The 22,894-nt window shown below is 39.6% G+C and overlaps 1 protein-coding gene across 1 annotated transcript; it reads left to right on the top strand.

Annotated features, from left to right (window-relative positions):
* Positions 1-284: 284 nt before the first annotated feature.
* On the top strand, positions 285-18,056 carry pnpla4 (patatin-like phospholipase domain containing 4). Its single transcript, XM_059551578.1, has 7 exons — positions 285-429; positions 686-874; positions 7,485-7,579; positions 10,624-10,759; positions 11,570-11,635; positions 17,366-17,518; positions 17,627-18,056. Exons 2-7 carry the CDS (start codon positions 695-697, stop codon positions 17,756-17,758), a joined length of 762 nt encoding a protein of 253 aa, XP_059407561.1. The 5' UTR covers positions 285-429; positions 686-694; the 3' UTR covers positions 17,759-18,056.
* Positions 18,057-22,894: the final 4,838 nt, after the last annotated feature.

Below are 22,894 nucleotides of genomic sequence, written 5' to 3'. Positions count from 1 at the left end.
AACAAGGTCATGAGGAAACATGGCAGACATGTACACATTATATACATGTATATGTAAATAATATATATTATTTTCTTGTTAAAATATATAATTTATTAGATTCCATTATTATTTATGATTATGGTTATTTATGATAGTTATGATTAAAATGATACCAGATAAAATACTACAAGCTAACTAAAGGTTAAATTTCCTAATGTAAGTAACGCCTTTCGAAAGGGTGGTGCACAAAATCTGCACAAAATGACCAGCTGACAGTATAACGTAACACGTGACTTTTATTTTGAAACGTCTCAACTCGGAAACTGGGTGCACATGTTCTTTGCTGTGTTGTGTTGTCAAACAAAACTCGTGCCCTGAAATCAAGAACGACATGTTACGTCATTAAATCGTACAAGAAGAAGAAGAAGAAGACGAGTTATATGTGACGTAAGTAACATTAAACGATTTAATTAGGCAGATAACTAATTAAGTGCTTATTTTGACACCTTACTAAATGTCTTTAGTTTATCAAACCTGACGCGTCATGAAGATATTTAAAGTGTAACGTTGGTCGTATACTTCTTCATATATCAAGGGTACAAGTGATGATGGACTGAACTTTGTGTCTCTATCCAAGCCAAACAACACAGAGATATAACTTTTAATCTTTTAACTTCTCCAAAGTTAAAATATCTCTCATCAGATTACAGGTATGACGGTGTTGAATGTATCGTTTGCTGCGGCTGGATTTTTAGGAGCATATCATCTGGGAGTAACAGAGGCGTTACTGAGACACGGAGATAAGCTGCTGTCGTGTTTAAAAGCCTGTGCTGGAGCTTCAGCTGGTGCTTTAGTGGCCACAATACTGATCACTGCTCCTGATAAACTACAGGTAAAGCCATTCAGATACATACAAAAATATAACCTTATTCTGACCTGTAAAAGTGTAAAAGAAAAAAAAAAGCATCAACCTTAATTGTATTATATTTGAAAATGACTTTTCTTGCTGACAAATAGGAAACAGCTGCTGGTTTTTAGATTGACTGGTAAATATTAAATATGATAATTGATTAGTATTTTAGGGCTGAACTGAGATACTTTGTTTGTTTGTTTAAATTATACAACAGCAGTTGCCCAAAGTGCTGTACAGTAAACTTCGATCTAAAACCAATAAAACATAAAACAACCAACAAAAATAACATACATAAACAATCAGTCCACGACATGCCTCCAGACCTAATCAAGGTTAAAATCATGGGATAATACAACCCGAATTCCCGAAAAGTTGGGACGTTTTTTAAATTTTAATAAAATGAAAACTAAAAGACTTTCAAATCACATGAGCCAATATTTTATTCACAATAGAACATAGATAACACAGCAAATGTTTAAACTGAGAAAGTTTACAATTTTATGCACAAAATGAGCTCATTTCAATTTTGATTTCTGCTACAGGTCTCAAAATAGTTGGGACGGGGCATGTTTACCATGGTGTAGCATCTCCTTTTCTTTTCAAAACAGTTTGAAGACGTCTGGGCATTGAGGCTATGAGTTGCTGGAGTTTTGCTGTTGGAATTTGGTCCCATTCTTGCCTTATATAGATTTCCAGCTGCTGAAGAGTTCGTGGTCGTCTTTGACGTATTTTTCGTTTAATGATGCGCCAAATGTTCTCTATAGGTGAAAGATCTGGACTGCAGGCAGGCCAGGTTAGCACCCGGACTCTTCTACGACGAAGCCATGCTGTTGTTATAGCTGCAGTATGTGGTTTTGCATTGTCCTGCTGAAATAAACAAGGCCTTCCCTGAAATAGACGTTGTTTGGAGGGAAGCATATGTTGCTCTAAAACCTTTATATACCTTTCAGCATTCACAGAGCCTTCCAAAACATGCAAGCTGCCCATACCGTATGCACTTATGCACCCCCATACCATCAGAGATGCTGGCTTTTGAACTGAACGCTGATAACATGCTGGAAGGTCTCCCTCCTCTTTAGCCCGGAGGACACTGCGTCCGTGATTTCCAACAAGAATGTCAAATTTGGACTCGTCTGACCATAAAACACTATTCCACTTTGAAATAGTCCATTTTAAATGAGCCTTGGCCCACAGGACACGACGGCGCTTCTGGACCATGTTCACATATGGCTTCCTTTTTGCATGATAGAGCTTTAGTTGGCATCTGCTGATGGCACGGCGGATTGTGTTTACCGACAGTGGTTTCTGAAAGTATTCTTGGGCCCATTTAGTAATGTCATTGACACAATCATGCCGATGAGTGATGCAGTGTCGTCTGAGAGCCCGAAGACCACGGGCATCCAATAAAGGTCTCCGGCCTTGTCCCTTACGCACAGAGATTTCTCCAGTTTCTCTGAATCTTTTGATGATGTTATGCACTGTAGATGATGAGATTTGCAAAGCCTTTGCAATTTGACGTTGAGGAACATTGTTTTTAAAGTTTTCCACAATTTTTTTACGCAGTCTTTCACAGATTGGAGAGCCTCTGCCCATCTTTACTTCTGAGAGACTCTGCTTCTCTAAGACAAAGCTTTTATAGCTAATCATGTTACAGACCTGATATCAATTAACTTAATTAATCACTAGATGTTCTCCCAGCTGAATCTTTTCAAAACTGCTTGCTTTTTTAGCCATTTGTTGCCCCCGTGCCAACTTTTTTGAGACCTGTAGCAGGCATTAAATTTTAAATGAGCTAATTAAGTGGATAAAAGTTTAAAATTTCTCAGTTTAAACATTTTCTGCGTTATCCATGTTCTAGTGTGAATAAAATATTGGCTCATGTGATTTGAAATTCCTTTAGTTTTCATTTTATTAAAATTTAAAAAACGTCCCAACTTTTCCGGAATTCGGGTTGTAAATGAGATTTTAAGTGAGCTTTAAAATAGCTATTGATGGAGCCATTCTGGTATGCAGAGGTAATATGTTCCACAGTTTAGGTGCAGCAATTGAGAAAGCCTGATCACCCCTAAGTTTCAGTATGGATCTGGGTATTGTTAAGAGCAGTTGATCAGAGGACCTAAGAGATCAAGCAGATGTGTGTCGTTTTAATAAGCCAGCAAGGTATGTTGGAGCAAGTCCATTTAATGATTTAAAACAAAAAAAAAAAGTTTGTATTCAATTCTGAAACAAACCAGCAACCACTTGAGCGACAATAAAATTGGTGTAATATGTTCATGCTTGCGTGTACTTGTCATTAGTCTAGCATCCGCGTTCTGGACTGCCTGCAAGCGCTGAAGTGCTGTCTGACTGACTCCTAGATAAAGATAGTTACAATAGTCAAGACATGAAAAAATTAAGGCATGAATGACTTTCTCGAGATCATTGAAAGAAAGAAAAGTCTTTACTTTCGCCAAAAGTCTCAGATACTCCGATACTTAAATATTGACAAGATTTTATATTGACAGTCTGCTCTGATTGGCCATCTAACCCAGTGCATTGTGATTGGCCGAAAAACTGCAAGCACTGTCAGAAATGTAATGCCCCTTTCCATAATCGCAAGCTTCATATTTTAAAATAAATGTAAAAACAGTTAATAATGTCCTAAGTTTTACCATCAGTTCAGGCCCCAGAGGGGAATAGATTCATGTGACAGACACAATGATGAAGCAGTAGCCTACACAAGCCACAGACGGTTAAGACCGCTGACTCCACTGTGTGACATCTCTCTCTCTCTCTCTCTCTCTCTCTCTCACACACACACACACACACACACACACACACGACTCGCAAAACTCTGCATTTGAACAGTCTATAGCAAAAACCTAAACTAATAAAAAAAAAAAAACATACTTAGAGTAGCTGATTCAGAAGCACTAGATTGTCGTAACAAATCAGAATAACCTCCTCTCCTAGGTTCATAAAACGGTTTGTCTATAAAATGCGTTGCTGTTCTGTTGTAAGTAATGTTAATCTTAAAGATTCCTAAATACATCTACTTTCGGAAGGCCAAATAAAGTGCTTTTGCACTTTTGCACTTTGCTTTTGCAAAAATGGAAGTCGCATCATATGACCCCTTTATGCTTCCAGTCTTTTATCACCGTTTCATTGTTTTTACATATTTTACATATATTTAATATATATATATATATATATATTAGGGCTGAAACAATTCCTTGAGTAACTCGATTACAAAAAATGATAGAGGCAAATTCCTCTGCCTCGAAGCCTCTTTTAATTTATTTTAAATCTCACGTCAGGTTCTTTCGCAATGATTTTTTAATGTGACACAACGCGTTTACGTCACCCACCATGCGGAAGGAGACACAAGCGCTGAGTCCGAAATCTCATACTGCAAGGAGTCAGCAGTGTTTCGATTTGAGGGCGCGGGCAAACGTAAAGAGAACGTCGTGGCGTGTGTCCATTGCAAGATACAGCTGACATACCACAACTAGGGCCCTATGATTTCCGTGATGCAGAAAACGCGCAGGGAATCACGGATTTTACAGTTTAACGCGGAATGGCATGGAATTTGCCAAATTTTGAATGAATTAATCAAAAATAGGTCTTTGCACTTACATCAAATCACGATATGGACTAATATCTGTAATTATTAAGCCGGAACAGTCTATATAAATATGAATCCTGCATGTTCTGCGTGTCTCTGTTAATGAATGAAGCAGAAGCACAAGTTTTTTATCACACAAACTGAAGCGTGCGTCAACCTGCCAACCCGTCAAAATTAAAGTCTGGTTAAAGACTATTGTTCAGCAGAATGTACATAGCCTACTACTAAAAAAAAAAAAAAATCACACATTATTTTTTTTTAGGTTTAATCACACAACATTTCTTCCATGTTTTATTTTTAATAGTAAATCCCCTTTGTTTACCGAAAAGTTAAAAACAATATTGTGAATGTGCGTGGAAACAACGTGAATGTACAGGTATGTCTGTGCCTGTGCATAAATACAATGTGGGATCAGTGCATCAAGAGCACACATACACGCATTATTATAACGGACTCATGCGTGCTTACTCTACGACTCCTGTATGCCACCGCAATCATCATTACCTTGACTGCAGTCTTCATCCATCAAAACTTTACTAGCAAGACACTAATTATCCAGTCCAGGATGTGTTGACAATTCGTTCAGTCTGTACTTCACACATTGTGACGTGTGAGGGCTCGCGCTCTTCAGAGACAATCACAGAATATGATAGAGCTTGTGTTTAAAAGCGACACATGCTGGAATGAAAAAAGCAACGCACGTTTCGTTTGCAATCTCTGTTGTAATCAGCCTGGTTTCCTTTATATAAGCGCTGTGTTGTACCGTGAATGCATTTGCTTACTTGATCACTGGACTTATGACTTTCCCGGAGTTTAGCGGCTTAAAATGATCTGATCGCAAGCAGAGATCCAAAATAGGGTTAAAGGGTTGGAATAGAAATTGTGCTTCAGTAATTTTTCTTTAATTGCATGCACATTAATGCGCACCTCTGCCACTTGGGGGCGCTATAAGATAGAAAAAAACACATAAATGGCTATAACTCTGCAATCGTTGGTCAGATCAAGTTGAAAATTGGTATGCAGTGTCTTTGTCTGAAGGGACACAAGTACCTATGAGGACATTTGCGTATCTCAAAAACATGGCCGCCATTGGCCAAACAAGTTTAAACACCTTTTTGACAGGGTTAAAGGAGGTCAATCGGAACGAAACTTGGTGGGCGTGTTCCACCAATGGCCCTAAAGGTCTGTAGGAATTTTGAAAGAAATCGGACACTAGTTTGCGCTAACGAGATTTTTGGCTCTGTAATCACGTGGTGTTTCACATATCCACACAATATGCATATCATTTGATAGATCTCCTCATAATGCACAACTTTGCCTCAAGAACCATTGCTGTCAATCAAATTAATTAATTATTCACAAATGTCAAAAACATAATTTTGCGAACTAGTCCTAGGTTTTTTGCCCGATGGGAACCAAACCACTGCAGTAATGTTCTGTGGACTCTCTAGATCAATTGGTTAGCTTGAAACGGATCATTTAGAAAAGTGGATTAGCCAAATATACCCCAAAGCCTATAAAACCAAAACAAATAGTCAAAACTTTATGAAACTTGGTGAAAACATATGACAGATGACTCTTAACAAGTATGCAAAGTTTTATGGAGATCGGTCCATAGGTGGTGCTATAACAGTTGAAAATGTCTCAAAAACACACATTTTCAATAGAAAAAGAACTCAATTTTTAGAACATGTTCATACATTCACAAAAACACTAGATCTTCATATCATATGACAGATATCCTGTTTGTGAACAACTTTGCCTTCTGGAGGGAATCTGTCAATCAAATAATTCATTAAACATTCACAAATATGTCAAAAACATACTTTTGCAAACTTGTCCTGGACTTTCCGCCCGATCAGAACCAAACCACTGCAGTAATATTCTGTGGACTCTCTAGATGAATAATTATCGAAGAAAATTATGAATTTTGTCTTTTGGTTAGCTATAAGGGCTCATTTAGAAAAGGGGAGTGGCCAAACATACCCCAAAGCCTATAAAACCAAAACGAATGGTCAAAACTTTATGAAACTTGGTGAAAACATGTGGCAGATGACCCTTAACAAGCATGCAGAGTTTCATGGGGATTGGACTATATGTGGTGCTATAATTGTTCATAAGACTTCAATAAAACAATATTTCTGTTCTAAATGGCTTCAAACTGCCAAAAAAACTCATTTATTCAAACATACCTTAAATGTGCATACATTCTAAACAAGCATGCATATATTTAGGGAGATTGGCCAAAAAACCTCACTATAATAGTGATAAAGCTTAAAAACACAGTGTTGTATGAGAAATTGCATTCATAACCACTAGCAGTGGAAGACCACTAAAGGGCTCATTAAATTAACAAAAATCTGTACTTTTCATTTTTTTGCTTGTACACATTTTAACATCACTGAAATAACATTTAGTTATTAAAGTAGTAAGTAAAGTTAGTAAAGTTTAGCATTTTGTTTAAATATTAGTTTTTACAATTATGCCAGATTATGATTACAATGAAACCTGCCAATGACATACAAACTTAAAAAGAGAAGACAGTCTCTGTATGTTTGTATGTGTGTGTAAGCATGCTTAATGATTAATATAATAGTTTAACCATTTAATTTGTATGTGTGTGTTTGTATGTGTGTGAGCCTATTCTACATTTTAGATGTGTTCTACTGTCAGCCATACATCCAGGTTGGCCTAGACCTTAAAACCATAACACATTTTAAGCCCTGGTAAATGCTCAAACCCCGGTAAATGCTGCTTGCAGCTTTAATTATCATTAAAATTACAGAGCTGAAAAGACACTGCATAACAGCAGTGTTCCTCATAATGCTTTATAAACAGACTGACCTGTATGTTACACAGATTGATGTGTTCCCTGTCAAGCCAACAGATCCACAGAAAATACAGATTTCTCACAGTTGCATCACCAGGGCTCATATACACAAACTGAGTAAGCTCTTTATAAGTTCTGGATTTGTGTTTTCACAGCATTGTAAGGAATTCACCTACAGGTTTGCCAGTAATGTAAGGAATCAGAGGTTTGGAGCCGTGACACCAGGATATGACTTTATGCTTGAACTGAGGTAAATGCAGCTCTCTGACATAATCTTTTTATCGAACAAAAAATTATTCAGTGGGTTGAAATTAACCCCAGAAGGCTTTTTTCAACTTCAATTTCAAAATGGTGTTTGAATATTGCGATAGATTGTACTGGGGCTGGATCAAAATGAATAATTAACTCAAAATTTCTGTTGCTGTTGTCATGCTTTGATGTGTTCCCTGTTATCAATGCAGTGAATTTTAAATAAAATGGATTTGTGAAATAATTAAAGTGCTTCGTGGGTGTCCTGTGTCTTCAAATTGGCATTGTGGCAGCTTTATTTTTAATTGCTGTGAAGCATCAGTCTTGCTGAAGAGAGTGGGTGTTCTTCTGCCTGTATTATTATAGAAATTGATTTAATCTCACAGGTATCATATAAACAAACCTTATAAACTAAGTATGAAGGCAGAACAAATAGAAAAACTCAACTCTTCAAAAAAATCATTTAATTATTAAGTCATTGTATGACTTTATTCGGTCGAACGTCAAATAATAATTGTATAATAATGTACTGATTGCTTTCTTTCAATGGAATTATGATTGATGAGGATACCATAAAGTATCAAAAGATGTAAATCAAATTTTTACATGAAGCTCTATTTCCTAAAATGCACACACATTTGTAGGAATGTACAATTCCTTAAGACTGTCCCTTTAACCAATTTATCCGATAAATATATATTATGATGTTGTGACAGCAGTTATATAGCATAAATATTTATGTATACGTGCTATCAATAAAATTAATTTTCATTCATTTTAATTTTTCTATTTAGATGAAAATATAAATTCTATTCTACTATTAAAATAGATTAAAATGTTAATCCTGACTTTCTAATAGAAAATTGGCAAGCTTGTGCTGCAATTCTATGGCTGTTTTGCCCACCAGGTCTTTGAGCCAGTCATATAACTGAAAACATCTCTGTTACTCATTGTAACCCTTGGGAACAGAGAAGTTGTGTTGGATGACCGATGAATTGGGATTCAGTTAGAGAGACCAATCCACTTTGAGTGTAAACTAGCTACATTTTCCATTTGCTTCCGTTCCATAACTATTTTGATGACTGGACTTATACATCTTCGTCAAATTCGAAGACGTCTCTAATAACAGTTTACAGCCGTAATAACAATAATCATTTTGTTTTATTTGTAACTATCAGGTAGATACAATTATTTTTTTTTTTATTGCATTACTACTAGTACTTTTACTGCTAACAGATCTCTGGGGACCCCAAAAGTGTGTGGACCCTTAGATTCGTCCTAACCCCTGGCCAAAGCTGTGCATCTGGTTAGGGGGATGTTTTCTGCAGCAAGAGTTGGGACTCTTATACAGCTACATACAGTGGGTATAGAAAAGAATGACCCCATTTAATATAATCACATTTTGTTGCTTTGTAGTCTAAAATGAAGACAGACACAGTTTTTGTTTTATCCAGCTGTATTTACTCAGTGGAACTCATAACATCCAAGTGGAAGATGTAACACCAACATGAAAAAACTAAAAAAAAAAGAATCAATGAGTTGGAAAAGGGATCACCCCCTTGTGTCAGTATTTTGTTGAACCACCTTTTGCTTTAAGTACAGCCTTTAGTCTGCTGGGATATGCCTCTTATTGATTTTGGACATCTAGACTTTGCAATATTTGTCCACTCTTCTTTGCAAAATTGCTCAAGTTCAGTTAAAGGATTAATTCTCTTCCAGAATAAAATTTCCTGATGATTTAGTCACCCCCATGTCATCCAAAATGGTCATGTCTTCAGTCGCAAAGAAATTAAGGTTTTCGAGCAAAACATTCCAGGATTTATTTTATTTTTTTTTTTTTTTTTTCAGAAAATGACTGATCATTTCGCTAGATAAGACCCGTATTCCTTGGCTGGAGAGCACTTTGAAGCTGCGCTGGAACTGCAGTTTGGACCTTCAGCCCATTGGTTCCCATTGAAGTCCATTATATGGAGAAAAATTCTGGAATGTTTTCCTCAAAAAAAACATAATTTATTCGCGACTGAAGACAAAAAGGCATAAATATCTCAGTTGACATGGGGTGAGTAATTTATCAGGATTTTTATTTATACTGGAAGTGAACTAATCCTTTAAATTTGACTGTGATCGTTTGTAGACTGCAGTAGGGATATCTGTTAAAGTTCACTTGAGAAATTGCGTTCATTTGAAAGAATCTGCAACACCAAACATAGTCACCACTTGAGGCATGCATATTAGAGGAGTTTTAGATATGATAACGTAATACTCAAGTGAATAAATATAATAAATTACCATATATTTGTTTAATATACATAATACATATAAATAAATGATCAATTTAATTCATATAAATTGCCACATTTAAGTGCTAAACTGAATGATAAATATCTGTTGCAGTGTTTAATATGAAGATTAATGTAATCGTAATCATGATTGCATTTTAACCAAATGCTGGAGCCTCAACTTATTTCACTGTTTTAGTGAAATGTCTTGCAATACTGGGTTGATGCACAGTGACAGGTGGGTAAGCAGTGTCATTTTACAATGTATTATTGCTTAAGATGGAAGAATACTCTGTGTAGTCCACTTCCAGCCTCTGGCAGCTGTTGAAATCTATAGGAAAGAACTGTTCTTGGCTCTGGTAGGATGAGGTTTGAATGATCTGAAGATAGTGCCATTCTGATGTTATAATGTGCCACCTCCTTAGTACTTGTGAAATCACAGATACTGCTGGCATGATATGAAACTAGATTTTTTTCTCTTTCTGTTGAAGGAAATAATATCTGTGATGTGCACAAACCTCTGAAGGCTTTTGATAATCTTAACACACCACTTGAAGCGAATAGCAGACTTCATACATTTTGAGGAAATATCCTTGAAATGAAACATTGAGTGGATTTCTCTTTCATTATTTCTCCTGCATTACCTCAGTGGTTCGGCCTACAGATTGTGTAATTATGACATAATGTTGAGGGAAAATGGTTTTCACTGAGGTTGTTAATTATGCAAACACAACAAATGAGCATCTGTCCTTTGGTTTTCCTCTAGGGAGGGTATTGAAGAGATTCTCCCGCCCAATGCCCACCAGTTAGCCAATGAACGCCTCCATGTTTCAATAACACACTCAAAGACGCGCAAGAACTGCATGGTGTCCAGCTTCACCTCAAGGGAAGATCTCATTAAGGTATTCCAGCCTGGGGTCAATGGACAGTGATTTGTCTTTCAACTAGCAGAGCAATGCCCTCAACCCAAAGAGAACTTGTCTTTTCAATTAAACACATCATAAGTGCTGTCACTGGACCGAGTTATTGCTGTGGAAAATCACTGCTGAGTTCATTAATTCATTCCCATCTGAAATAAAGAATGAATTGCACTGGTGCTTCAGTAGTCCATCTAGCATGATGATACAAACTACATTTTTGGCTTCTTTTTCCTTCTTTATGATCAAAAAGAAGCAGCACAATTGTTTTCATCATTGATAATCAGAAATGTTTCTTGAGCAGCAAATGAGCATATTAAAATGATTTTTGAAGGATTATGTGACACTGAATACTGGAGTAATGGCTGCTGAAAATTCAGCTTTGCATCACAGGAATAAAGTACATTTTAATGCATTAAATTACTATACAAAATATATTATTTATCTTAGCATTATTTTACGTTGTTATATTTCACAGTATTACTGTTTTGACTTTATTTTCTAAAATCACAGACTTGATAAGCATGAGAGACAATGAAAAATCTTACTGACCTCATGATTTTGGACAGTAGTGTATATAAAACATGTTTGGCAGTACACACACTTGCATTCAAGGTGTAAGGAAAATGTGTTGTTAATATGTATGGCAATGTTTGCACCATAAGTTTTAATGTGTGTGAAACTAGATTTTTTTTTTTTTTTATTACAGGCACTCTTATAAGTCATGTACTGTTATAACCTAATAGTCCTCTGTCTGTCCATTCTCCTGATGTTTTGTGACTATTGTTTTTAAAGGTGCTCTTGGCCAGCTGCTTCGTGCCTGTCTATGCTGGAGTGAAGCCAGTGGAGTTCCAAGGGCAGGTAATGGTGTCTTGCGACCAACTCTCTTGGCTCCAGTACTTATATGTCTCTGCTGAGAACTGCTGTTTAGATTCAGACTGTTTGAGTTTATTTAGATGAATGAGCAGACCAACTCTCTAGTTCTGTTTGTTCTCTTCACTGACAGAGGTCTGATAAAACTATTAGCAGCCAAATGCTGTGGTATTTACAGCCAATGCAGTTTGGTGAAGTTCAAGCGTGTAGTCGTGGGAAAATATCAGTTCTACAGTATTATTTTAACATGATGAACACTCGTAGAATCCAGACAGAAATACATATCGTTGGAGTGGCTCACAGAGATTATATAATGTTTTGTAATGCTCTCAATTTAACATACTAATTTAGTACAATTTATGCAATGCTTTAAAGTGTGTTGAATACATTTAAATCTCTGTTGCAAAAAGATTGTATGTTTGTTTTTTATTTTTTATATATATATATATAATTTATTTTTTTATCATGTATTTAGAAAGAGATATGTCTGCTGTAAATATTGTAATGTAAGCCACTTACATTTTGTTAAAAAAAAATATATATATACAAAAATAATAAGGAAAAACAAGGCAGCTGCGGTTGCCAGAACTTTACAAACCTATCTTAAATTTACAGTAAACTGACAGAATGTTAATATACCAACTTAAATAAAGATTTATCAAAGATATGAAGCAGCACAACTGTTTTCTACATTGACAATTAACTTTTCTTGAACATCAAATCAGTATTAGACTGATTCATGATCATGTGACACTCAAAACGTACTCGGTTACTAAACGTAACCTCGGTTCTCTCTAGAAGAGCGAACGAGTACTGCGTCTTAGCTAAGACGCTACGGGAAAAGTCTCTTTTCACGAAATACTGAAGCAAAAAAATTATCCTTAATTTGTATTTTTGTAAAGCGCATTTGCAGCAGTACACAGCCATAGGCGAGACGGCTCGTTCGCTCATTGGCTTGTTCTGCGGCAACTGCACAGCCTATCGAGCGCAGGCTGATGCAACATCAGACCAATAAGGGCGCTTTGCGCCCTTCTTGCCACTTCCCGCCAAAACGGGTGTGGCCCAACCTATAAAAGGAGCTCGAAAAGGCTGACTCACCTGATTTATTTCATCGCCGAAGCAAACCAGAGTGAATCGTACGCACAGCAGAGAATGCAGTACTCGTAGAGAGAAGCGAGGTTACGTTTAGTAACCGAGTACGTTTTCTTACGAGAGCTCTCTCGTACTGCGTCTTAGCTAAGACGCTACGGGAACCCAATGTAAAACGCCGTGCGCGCAGGGATCACACCAATAAACCTGAAGCAATGCCCAGGATTTACAGTGCACAGTCACCTGAGGGACTCACAGAGAGTCCAGGACAGAAAGGGGGAAAGCCCTCCGTCCCATATCTAGCAGCATCCGTAGATGCGGCAATATGACATCACACAGCCGAGGCAAGGCCTGACCAATGTGGCAATGCGGGTCTTACGCAATACTGCCCATATAACAGTCGGCAGCGCATAGCGCTCGTGAACTCAGAATTCCCCTCAGGGCCCTGATTCGACTATACCGACAGCAGCCTTGCTTGCAAGGCGGGATCCTCCAGGTTATAGAACCTGATGAATGTAGACGGCGAGGCCCAACCTGCCGCCATACATATATCCTGCAAGGAGATCCCAGTAGACCACGCCCACGACGAGGCAATGCCTCTTGTGGAGTGTGCTCTGAGGCCCAACGGGCACTGAAGGCCCCTGGAAGCGTAAGCTAACGCTATGGTGTCAACTATCCATCTAGATAGAGTCTGTCTCGAAACAGCCATTCCCTTGGAACGTCCACTGAACGAGACAAACAGCTGCTCCGTCTGCCGAAAGGCAGCAGAGCGAGACACATAAGCTCTTACACATAAGATTAGATCATTAGATCATAAGATAAGAGCCGGAGATGCTGAGGCCATGAGGCCCAGCATCTTTTGACAGTGTTTGAGCGACACTGAAAGAACTCGCTGCGCGCTGAATCCGTCATGGAACACGAGTTCAGAACTATACCCAGAAACAGAATCGTCTGACTGGGGTTCAGCGAACTCTTCGCCCAATTGACACTGAGGCTGAGCTTCTCGAGGTGATCGAGTAAAACGGCCCTGTGGTCCACGAGCTCCGCTCGTGATCGGGCCAGAACCAGCCAGTCGTCCAAATAATTCAGCACTCGCATGCCTCGGAGTCTGAGAGGAGCGTACGAGGTAAACGTACGAGGAGCCACGGACAAGCCGAACGGCAGGACTGTAAACTGGTATGCCTGGCCCTCGAAGGCGAATCTCAAATATCGCCTGTGGTTTGACGCTATCTGTATTTGAAAATACGGGTCCTTCAGATCTATTGACATGAACCAGTCCCCTCTGCGAATCTGTGCGAGGAGCTTCCTGGTCGTAAGCATTTTGAAACTGCGTTTCATCAATGCCTTGTTCAGCTGTCTTAGATCCAGTATGGGCCTGAGACCCCTGTCTCTCTTGGGCACCAGAAAGTATCTGCTGTACAGCCCCCCCTCGCTTTGAGCTTGAGACACAGGCTCTACAGCCCCTTTGCTCAACAGTTTTGATATTTCTGCCCGAAGTATGTGTGCTACTTCTGTTTTGACCGTAGTTTCGACGCACGCTGAAAATGTATAATGCCTAGCACCCAATCCGAAACCCCTGGAAGCGCTGCCCATGCATCTGCATGAATGGCTAAGGGCTGGATGCGAAGCGCGCTCTGTTGACTGGGCAACGGCAGCGCTCGGTGTGCTGCGCATTTGAGGCGGGGAGCGCGCTGATCACAGCGGGCAGATCGCTCCTCCTCGACCCCGTCCTGGCGCTTAACCGACTGGGGAAAGGCTGAGCAGGTCCCGTGGGACTCGATATGTCTGCGAGTAACTGTGGGCTGCATGTGTGCACATTTACCACTCTCAACTCGCTGTCTGCCTGTGCAGAATGTACGTGCACGGGCCTCGTTTTTACAGAAGCCCCGCGCCGTATGTGACATAGTGTATGTGGGCACTGGGAAGTGGGCACGTTTACTATGCGGCGCGCTCGACCGATCTGTGTCGATCTTATGTGCGCTAGCCCTGTGTGCAGGGCTGTGCTTACATGTGGAGATGGGCACTGAGGAGTGGGCATCGTCACTGCATTTATAGCACCATCGGCCGTGGCCGGACGAGCGTGCACGGGTTTCGTTTTTACAGAAACCACATGACGCGTGTGACATAGTAATTGTGGGCACTGAGGGGTGGGCACGCTTACTACGCAGTGTGCGCGATCGATTTGAGTCGTATTTATAGGCGCAGGCCCTGTGTGCAGGGCTGTGCTTACATGTGGAGATGGGCACTGAGGAGTGGGCATCGTCACTACATTTATAGCACCATCGGCCGTGGCCGGAACACCAGAAAAAACACTCTTTTCGTGAAACATCTGGGTAGCCGTGATAACGGCTTTTGTGTGCAGGCAAGCGGGCACTCGTGCAGGCTTGCGCATTGCAGAGGACACTGAGGCAGTAACAACTCTTGGAACTGCAACAGCGGCGCGCTTGGGTGAGAGCTCGGCCGCAGCGGAACTCGAACACCGGCGCTTTCCCAGCAGTGCTAGGATGCTTTCGGGGCTTCTGGCTTCACCGCAATCCTCTGCCGCGGCTCCCGCGGCGCGGTGCGACGGCTTGAAGAGCGAGAACAGGGTCCCGAGCTGCGTTGCTGACGCTGTCGCGATGACGCAGCAGGAGGCGGTGGGCGTGACGTTTTGGAGCGGCTAGCTGCAGAACCGGAGCGCTTCGGCAAGAAGTGCTTGAACGCCTGCGAAGCTTTCTGGTCCTCGGTGAATCTCTCCACAAACTCGTTGACGGATGTTCCGAAGAGGCCAGCAGGAGTTAGCGGCGCGTCAAGGAACGCAGCTCGCTCAGACTCCTTGATGTCAGAAAGCGTCAGCCACAAATGCCTCTCAGCCACCGTAGCGGAAGCCATAACCCGTCCCATGGCCTGTGCAGTGGACTTAGCAGCGCGGAGGGAGAGATCCGAAGCACTCCTCAGATCCGCGAGACAGATCGCTTCAGGTCCCATCTCATCCAGCTTGCGGAGGAGATCGCCCTGGAAAATCTGCAGCGTAGCCATGGTGTGTAGCGCAGACGCAGCCTGCCCAGCAGCAGAGAAGATCCGTGCTAGCAGCGATGACGTCATGCGGCAGGCTTTGGATGGCAACGCCACCTTAGTCCGCCGTCCAGCAGAGGGCGGGCAAAGGTGAGCTGCTATAGCCTGTTCCACCGGCGGAAGTGACAGGTAGCCTCTGTTCTTAGCACCGTCCAGTGTGGAGAATGCTGGCGAAACAGATGAACGGATTCTCGCCGAGAATGGAGCGTCCCAAGCTTTCGCCACTTCTTCGTGAAGCTCAGGAAGAAAAGGGGCGTGCTTTGAGCTTGAAGAAGAACGCTCATCCGGAAGATAGCTACCATCCAGCCGGGAACGTGAAGGGGGCGCTGGTGCAGACCACTCGAGGCCGAGGCTCGCCGGGGCCAGAGCGAGTACACGCATCAGCTCCTTATCGATATCCCCCCGTCTGCTGGGCCTCTGAGCAGAGGGCGCGAGATCCACGGAGCTCGCCCAACCCTCACTGCCCGAAGCAAGCAGAGAGCACGTGTCCTCTTCCTCCGACGCGGGCCTGAGATCCACTTCCTCGGATGACGCGTCGGCAAGCAGCGGACGCTGAACATCGGGAAGCGATGCAGGGGAGGCTGGCGAAGCGGAGGGAACCGGCAAGCTCGGCCGAGTTGGAGGCGGTTCTGGTAGGCGCTGCGAGCGGCGCTTCTTACGGCGCTGCGGCACAGCGGATGATGCAGGCTTCGAGAAGGACGCCCAGCGAGTCCTCAGAGTCACCTTAGGCAGTAGCTCGCAATGAGGGCAGCCGCCATCAGCGAGCGCGAGCGCTGCATGGTCCTCACCCAGACAGGAGACGCAGATGACGTGACGATCTCCTTCGCTGAGCGGGGCTCTGCACGAGCCGCACGAGGGTATCTTTAAAAAGACGCAGCTCTTTTTTGTGAGTGTGCGTCGCAGGGCGAACACACACAGGATATATATGGATACAAGGATATAAAGGATATAGGCGCCGGATAGCGCAGCAGGAACGGTAGTGGAAGGCGGCGATGCCAGCAGCTTCAGAATGGCTTGTCCTGCTGATATGCTTTCTCAGACGGCGCTTGCTTCCTCCGTGATCCAGCGATGCGTGAGCTTCGCTGAAGAGATGAAAAATCAGGTGAGTCAGCCTTTTCGAGCTCCTTTTATAGGTTGGGCCACACCCGTTTCGGCAGGAAGTGGCAAGAAGCTTATTGGTCTTATGTTGCATCAGCCTGCGCTCGATAGGCTGTGCAGTTGCCGCAGAACAAGCCAATGAGCGAACGAGCCGTCTCGCCTATGGCTGTGTACTGCTGCAAATGCGCTTTACAAAAATACAAAATTAAGGATAATTGTTTTGCTTCAGTATTTCGTGAAAAGAGACTTTTCCCGTACTGTCTTAGCTAATACGCAGTACGAGAGAGCTCTCGTAAGAGAACTGCAATAAATAAACTAATACATAGTTTTTTTTTTTTTTTTTATGCAATAATATTTCTCAATATTACTGTTTTTATTGTATTATCAAATAAATGCAGTTTGGGAGCATACGTGACTTTCAGAATTTCTGAAAAATCTTATTGACCCCCGACTTTTAAAAATTATAATTTTCTTCAGAAATGGATAGATGGGGGATTTACAGACAGTCTTCCTATTCTTCCTGTGGGACGCACAATCATGGTGTCCCCATTTAGCGGCCCTCAGGATATCTCCCCAGCTCATAAAGGTATAAGTAAGCTTCACCTCAGACTGGCCAACATGAGCGTTGTGGTAAGTTTTTAGCATAACTGTTTAAGTATATACACTATATATCTCCTTCCAAACTGACTTTGTCATAACCTGACATGTTTTTAAATTTCAATCATTTTCCACCCTCAGTTCTCAAAAGACAACATCATAAGGCTGAACCAGGCTCTGTTTCCTCCCTCATTACCCAGACTCAAAGCAGTGGAACATCAGGGATACCAGGATGCTGTTCACTTTTTAAAGAAAGAAAGATGGATGCAGTAGCTGATTTTCAAATTTTTTGCAGTTTTAAGCCCTCGAATGTCTAAAATGTGGCATATTGACACCACTTTCCTGATAGCAGTTCCTCTATGGCATGCAATATTTGCTGTGTGTAATGGAATAATCGTACTTTGATTCGGTGTCTGCTTTCATTCTCCAGATTAATGCATCAATACATCATGTATTTTGGGAGACCGAATGATCATTTTCTACTGCACAGCTTTAAAGTCACTTCTGTTCTCAGGGCACTTACAATACACAGTGTTCCTTACAAATGACTAAATAAATATTTCTGAAACTCTTCTCTTCTGAAAAATCAGTTTATAATGGATTTTAAATCTCAGTCAGATCCATGAACAACAACAGCTCATCTTTGGCTGCACATATCAGTGCAACGTTTCTGTAGGTCCTTGAGGACAGCCGTGGAGAACAAACCTTTGAAGTAAAGCCACGGGAGAGGCTGTTTGAACTCCATGAGTCTTCACCCCTTGGAACAATCGCTTTACCTGCACTTGATTCTGCAAGAGAATTTTATATATATTTATATATATTTTCTTAATATATTATATATTTAAATCAGTCTTTAAATGTGTGATGCACACATTTATATGTGCTAGGTTGATCTATGAACAGCAGGGGAATCTAATGAAGTTATCACAGAGACCGTCTTCTCATACCTCATATGCGTGATGTCATGTACGATGTACATTTTCAGACATGCTGCATGGTTAGTTTTTGTGCAGTGCACCAATGTGCATACACTCCAAAAAAAAAAAACTATTGGTTGAACATGATTCATTCATAGACAGTGGTTCCACGTGTTTGAATCGTGTCATTTGGACATGTCTAATTTTAGTTAAGTTAACTCTGTTATGTTTTAGTTCGTCCTACATGAAATATCTGAATAGAGATAACATTTGTCCATAATGTAGAACCACTGTCTATGCTAGTTCAGCCAAACTGTTAAAATAATAACATATTAACTAGTATAATACAGCTTTTCTTTACATATGATGTTTAAGTTTAAGGATGGCATGTGTACATCCCTAGCACTCCCACTGGAGTTTTTTTTTTTTTTTTTAAGTTTTTTTTTTTTTACTCTTTTTAGCAGGTTCTCAATCCAACCACATATGAGCACAATCGTAACTCGCCCAAAAACAACATAACAGAAAGTCTTTTAAAATGCTAACATAATAGAACATTAGAAAAAAATATAACACTTTATTTCAACATTTTCTCTCCCCATATCCACCACAGTTTAAAGCATGATGAGAAGTATAAAACAAATTTTAAGCTACTGGACTGAATCATGTTCTTTCATAATGAAAACAGTGAGTCAAGGCAAAAAGTAACCATTCCAAGTCTGTTTTTTCTGTGTTTTTAAATTTGTGGGCATTTTCACATGGTGGGTGTTTCTACATCATGCATTGAAAATTATGACACTAACCTGACCCCACCCCTAAACACAACCATCACGGTGACATGAGCAAGTCAGGTAACATGGTCGAAAGCCTCGCCCACCAATCTGATAACTCCCATTACTGTCCTGCAGAGACCAACTGAAGTGAGGGGGAGGGACAATGATGTTTTTGAAAGATTACAAGGACACAAATGTGCATTTAAATCATTTATAATGAATACCACAATGTTCTATACTGCAAATGAAGCCAATTTCATGGTGACTTTAAATACTTCTATCTTTATCTACTGGGCAAATCCATTAACTATATTTTGCTTATTGGGAAATCAAAAACATGACGTGCCTTGAAGTGCTTTTACAGTAATTTCAGTATTTTAAACAAGTGAAACCTGCAGTCATATAGGTTAATTGCACTGGTACAACATTCAGCCGCAGGTAAAACACATTTGCAATCAAACAAACTAGCAGAACAACCCTTAATTGTTAATTACAAAAAAATAAATAAATAAAAACCTTGCAACTCAATTATGTACTGTTTGTCAGAATAAATTCCAAAATATATTTTAATGTCATTCAACAATAAAAAAAAAATAATAATAATTTAAATTCAGTTGGCTTATGGAAGGAGCAGTTTTCAGTGCAGTAACAGACTGTGCTTTATTGAAGGAAAAGAGAATATGTTGTTAGATGGCAAATGAAATCTAAGTTTATGCTCAAATACACTTGGTGTCACATCTGCCAGGGGAATCGGCTTAACTGTCATAAGATTCTATTTGTTAAAACGAACTTGGAGTCCATACCAGCCACCCACCCCACATCATCTCTCCATTAATACATATTTACTTAGTGTACGAAATTTCTAGGTTTCAAATGTGGCTGTTTTCAAATTTTTACGTTGTATTCTGCCTACACAGAATGTCAAAACAAGTCCGTCACCTTGCCAGTGTTCCCTGTTTCTCCTAATTTATATTCTTCTAATGTGTGAATATCAGTGGTCCCATAAGACAACAACATACAAAGAATGAGCGGTGAAGGTTGCGTGGTGCCAGGTGCAGTGAATAAGGCGACTCTTTATGGTACACGTGGGCACTGGCCTTGTCAGGCTGTGTGGTGTAAATGATCATTTTAGCCTAAATTGCCAGAGGCTGAAAGTGGTTACAGGAAAAACACATAAAAACACAGGAGCCCCGCCAAAGCCTAACTCAAATTAACAGCAGTTAATGTCAAAGCAGAGGACAGAGCTGACGCTGTCTGCTTCAACGCTCAGACAAACAGTGAATCTGGCTGTCTGAGTCATACACATTGGCAGCGTATAGCTGAAACACGTCAGTGAGGAATCAGAGGTCAAAAACTGCTTGTTTACCCTTAACAAAGTTATCAAAAGTGCACTAGAATTAAAACAGTGCACTTTATAACATATATAAATGACATATTAAGGTTTACTTTAAAGTACAGTTTAAACCATTGTTTTATTAATATTTTGTCATGCTTTAATACTTTTGTCATGTCACTTATTTTGACTTAACACATAGCACATGAAAACTGTACTTTAACTTAGTGTGTTCTTGGATTTTAATATATTTTAAATGCACTAAATTGCAACTTTATCATAAAAAGATTGGGTATTACAAATATATTTTAATACTGTACATAACATTTCAGAATGACATTAAAGTATAATTTAGTTAACCAAAAAAGCGTATTTGGCCATACACTTTAACCATATATCAGACAATATAATTGAATGAATGAATGTGTCAAAAAAAAAACTAAAACAAAAAACACAACTACAACTAAATGCATTTAATAAAAAATTTAAACTACATTTCAATTTAATTTTAAGTTTTCGAAAACAGCATTCAGTTCACATTTAAGTATTCTATTAAAGTACATTATTTCCATACTACTGTATTTTTTTAAGGAATTTAATGCAATTCTGCAGTCTAAATTCAAACAAAATATATCAGACAAATGTCATCAGACAAAATAGCAAAAATAATGTCTTACTCATTTACCTTTTTTTAACCAACTTTAAATTAAGAAAAAAAAATCCAACTTCTATATAGTCATTATAAATCAAGTTTCTATAGGCTTTAGGGACATATCCTTAAGCAGAGCTCATGTTCTCTTTTGGTGCCTTTGATGATTTAAGCAAAGCCGACCTCCTATAATGCAACTGATTGATCTCTTCCTTCTGCAAGAGTGCCCGGAAAATCAGAATGATTGAACTTGTCTATTTTGACATAGACCTAGATCTTTTTCATTTTGAGAAGCCCCATGGTTCAATCGCTTTCAAGGCTCCCCTGGGTACCGCCATCTGCTCTTTTAGCTATATCTTTAAAAGTCAGTATCTGTTCACATAAAAGTGATACAGTTTAGTAGACAGGCTGTAAGAAGTGGTCAAAATATCTTCAAATATGATTCATATATAGATGCTAGCAAGACTTACTTGATCACAAGTAACACCCACTTGAAACTATTTTAAGAAACTGCACTATTTATTCAGGACCATGGATAATCATGAAATTTTGAGTAAATTATGTATGAAACTATCAAACATATAGTTAAAGATTAAAAGCTCACAGAGTTGACATTCTTAAATATGAAATGTACCTTATGCAAGTTACTATGAGTATCTGATTAGCAAATATATTCAATATTACAGAAGCAGTGATAAATACATTAAGGCATGAAGTACAGCATAATATCAATAAATATCACATCTGGCTCTTAAAAAAACAAAACAAAAAAAAAACATCTTTTTATTTCCTGCCACAGACATTTTTAATGTGACGAGATTAGTGTAATGAACATGATGTTGAGATCGTGGAGAGCCTCTTATGGCTGGCAAAAATTGTAAACCATTCAGCCCGATTAGTCATGAAAAATAAGCAAAACAGATTGGATACCAAAAATACCGCAAGAAAAATCCTTAGAGCACCAAAGCCTGTAAGAGGCATTATGGATATTGAGTCGTTACCGGTTGCAGGCTAGATGAAAGCTTACGAAAATAAAGGTAGTAATTACTGCTTCACAAAATCCCTCATTTTACGATGTTCAATAAGGATGATGCATCTCCAGCCTAGGAAAAATACAGAACTCACAACAGATCAGAGAACCTGGCTGTACTTACAAACACTGTTGCCACAAATGACCTTAGATGTGCTATCTTGAAAAAAAAAAATGTGTGCAGTATTGTTTTTCCTTTCCTTTTCTTCTCTTTCTTCCAAACCTGTATAGAATAATATAATTATTTAGATTGTTTACAGTGAATTTGCACACTTAGCCCATTACAGTTCAGTCGAATAAGCCAAATTTTTCATCAAAGTATGATGCATAGCTCACACAGAAGTCACTTTTAAATGTTGTTTAGAGAATTTTGTGGATGAAATGCCATAATTTCAATCGAATCGACTGGGATTTTTTTTGAGGGCGAAACTTCAGTCCACCCCAAAATTCTTTATCTTTATTCACCCTCATTTCGATCTGAACCATTATGACTTAATTTTTTCTATTGAACCTAAAAGATTTGGAACATAAAATTCAGTGGTCACCAAAACTGTCTGATTACCTTATTTATACATACTGTATACTTCTGAGACCCAAAATATCTTCTTTTGTGTTCCACAGAAGAAAGTAAGTTATACAGGGTTTGGATGACAGGAGGATAAGTAAATAAAGACAGAATTGTATTTTTACTTTATTTATCCTTTTAAGTA

Source organism: Carassius carassius, chromosome 6 (assembly GCF_963082965.1).
Source record: "Carassius carassius chromosome 6, fCarCar2.1, whole genome shotgun sequence".
NCBI lineage: Eukaryota > Metazoa > Chordata > Actinopteri > Cypriniformes > Cyprinidae > Carassius > Carassius carassius.
Note: the sequence above shows the minus strand (reverse complement) of the source record. Positions and strands in the feature narration are given on the sequence as shown.

Bases quoted from the DNA above. Each gene is read 5' to 3' on its own strand.
- pnpla4 (XM_059551578.1), top strand. From the start codon at position 695: ATGACGGTGTTGAATGTATCGTTTGCTGCGGCTGGATTTTTAGGAGCA. The intron at 7,580-10,623 runs GTAAATGCAGCT...GTTTTCCTCTAG, and splicing joins GACTTTATGCTTGAACTGAG to GGAGGGTATTGAAGAGATTC. The intron at 11,636-17,365 runs GTAATGGTGTCT...AATTTTCTTCAG, and splicing joins CAGTGGAGTTCCAAGGGCAG to AAATGGATAGATGGGGGATT.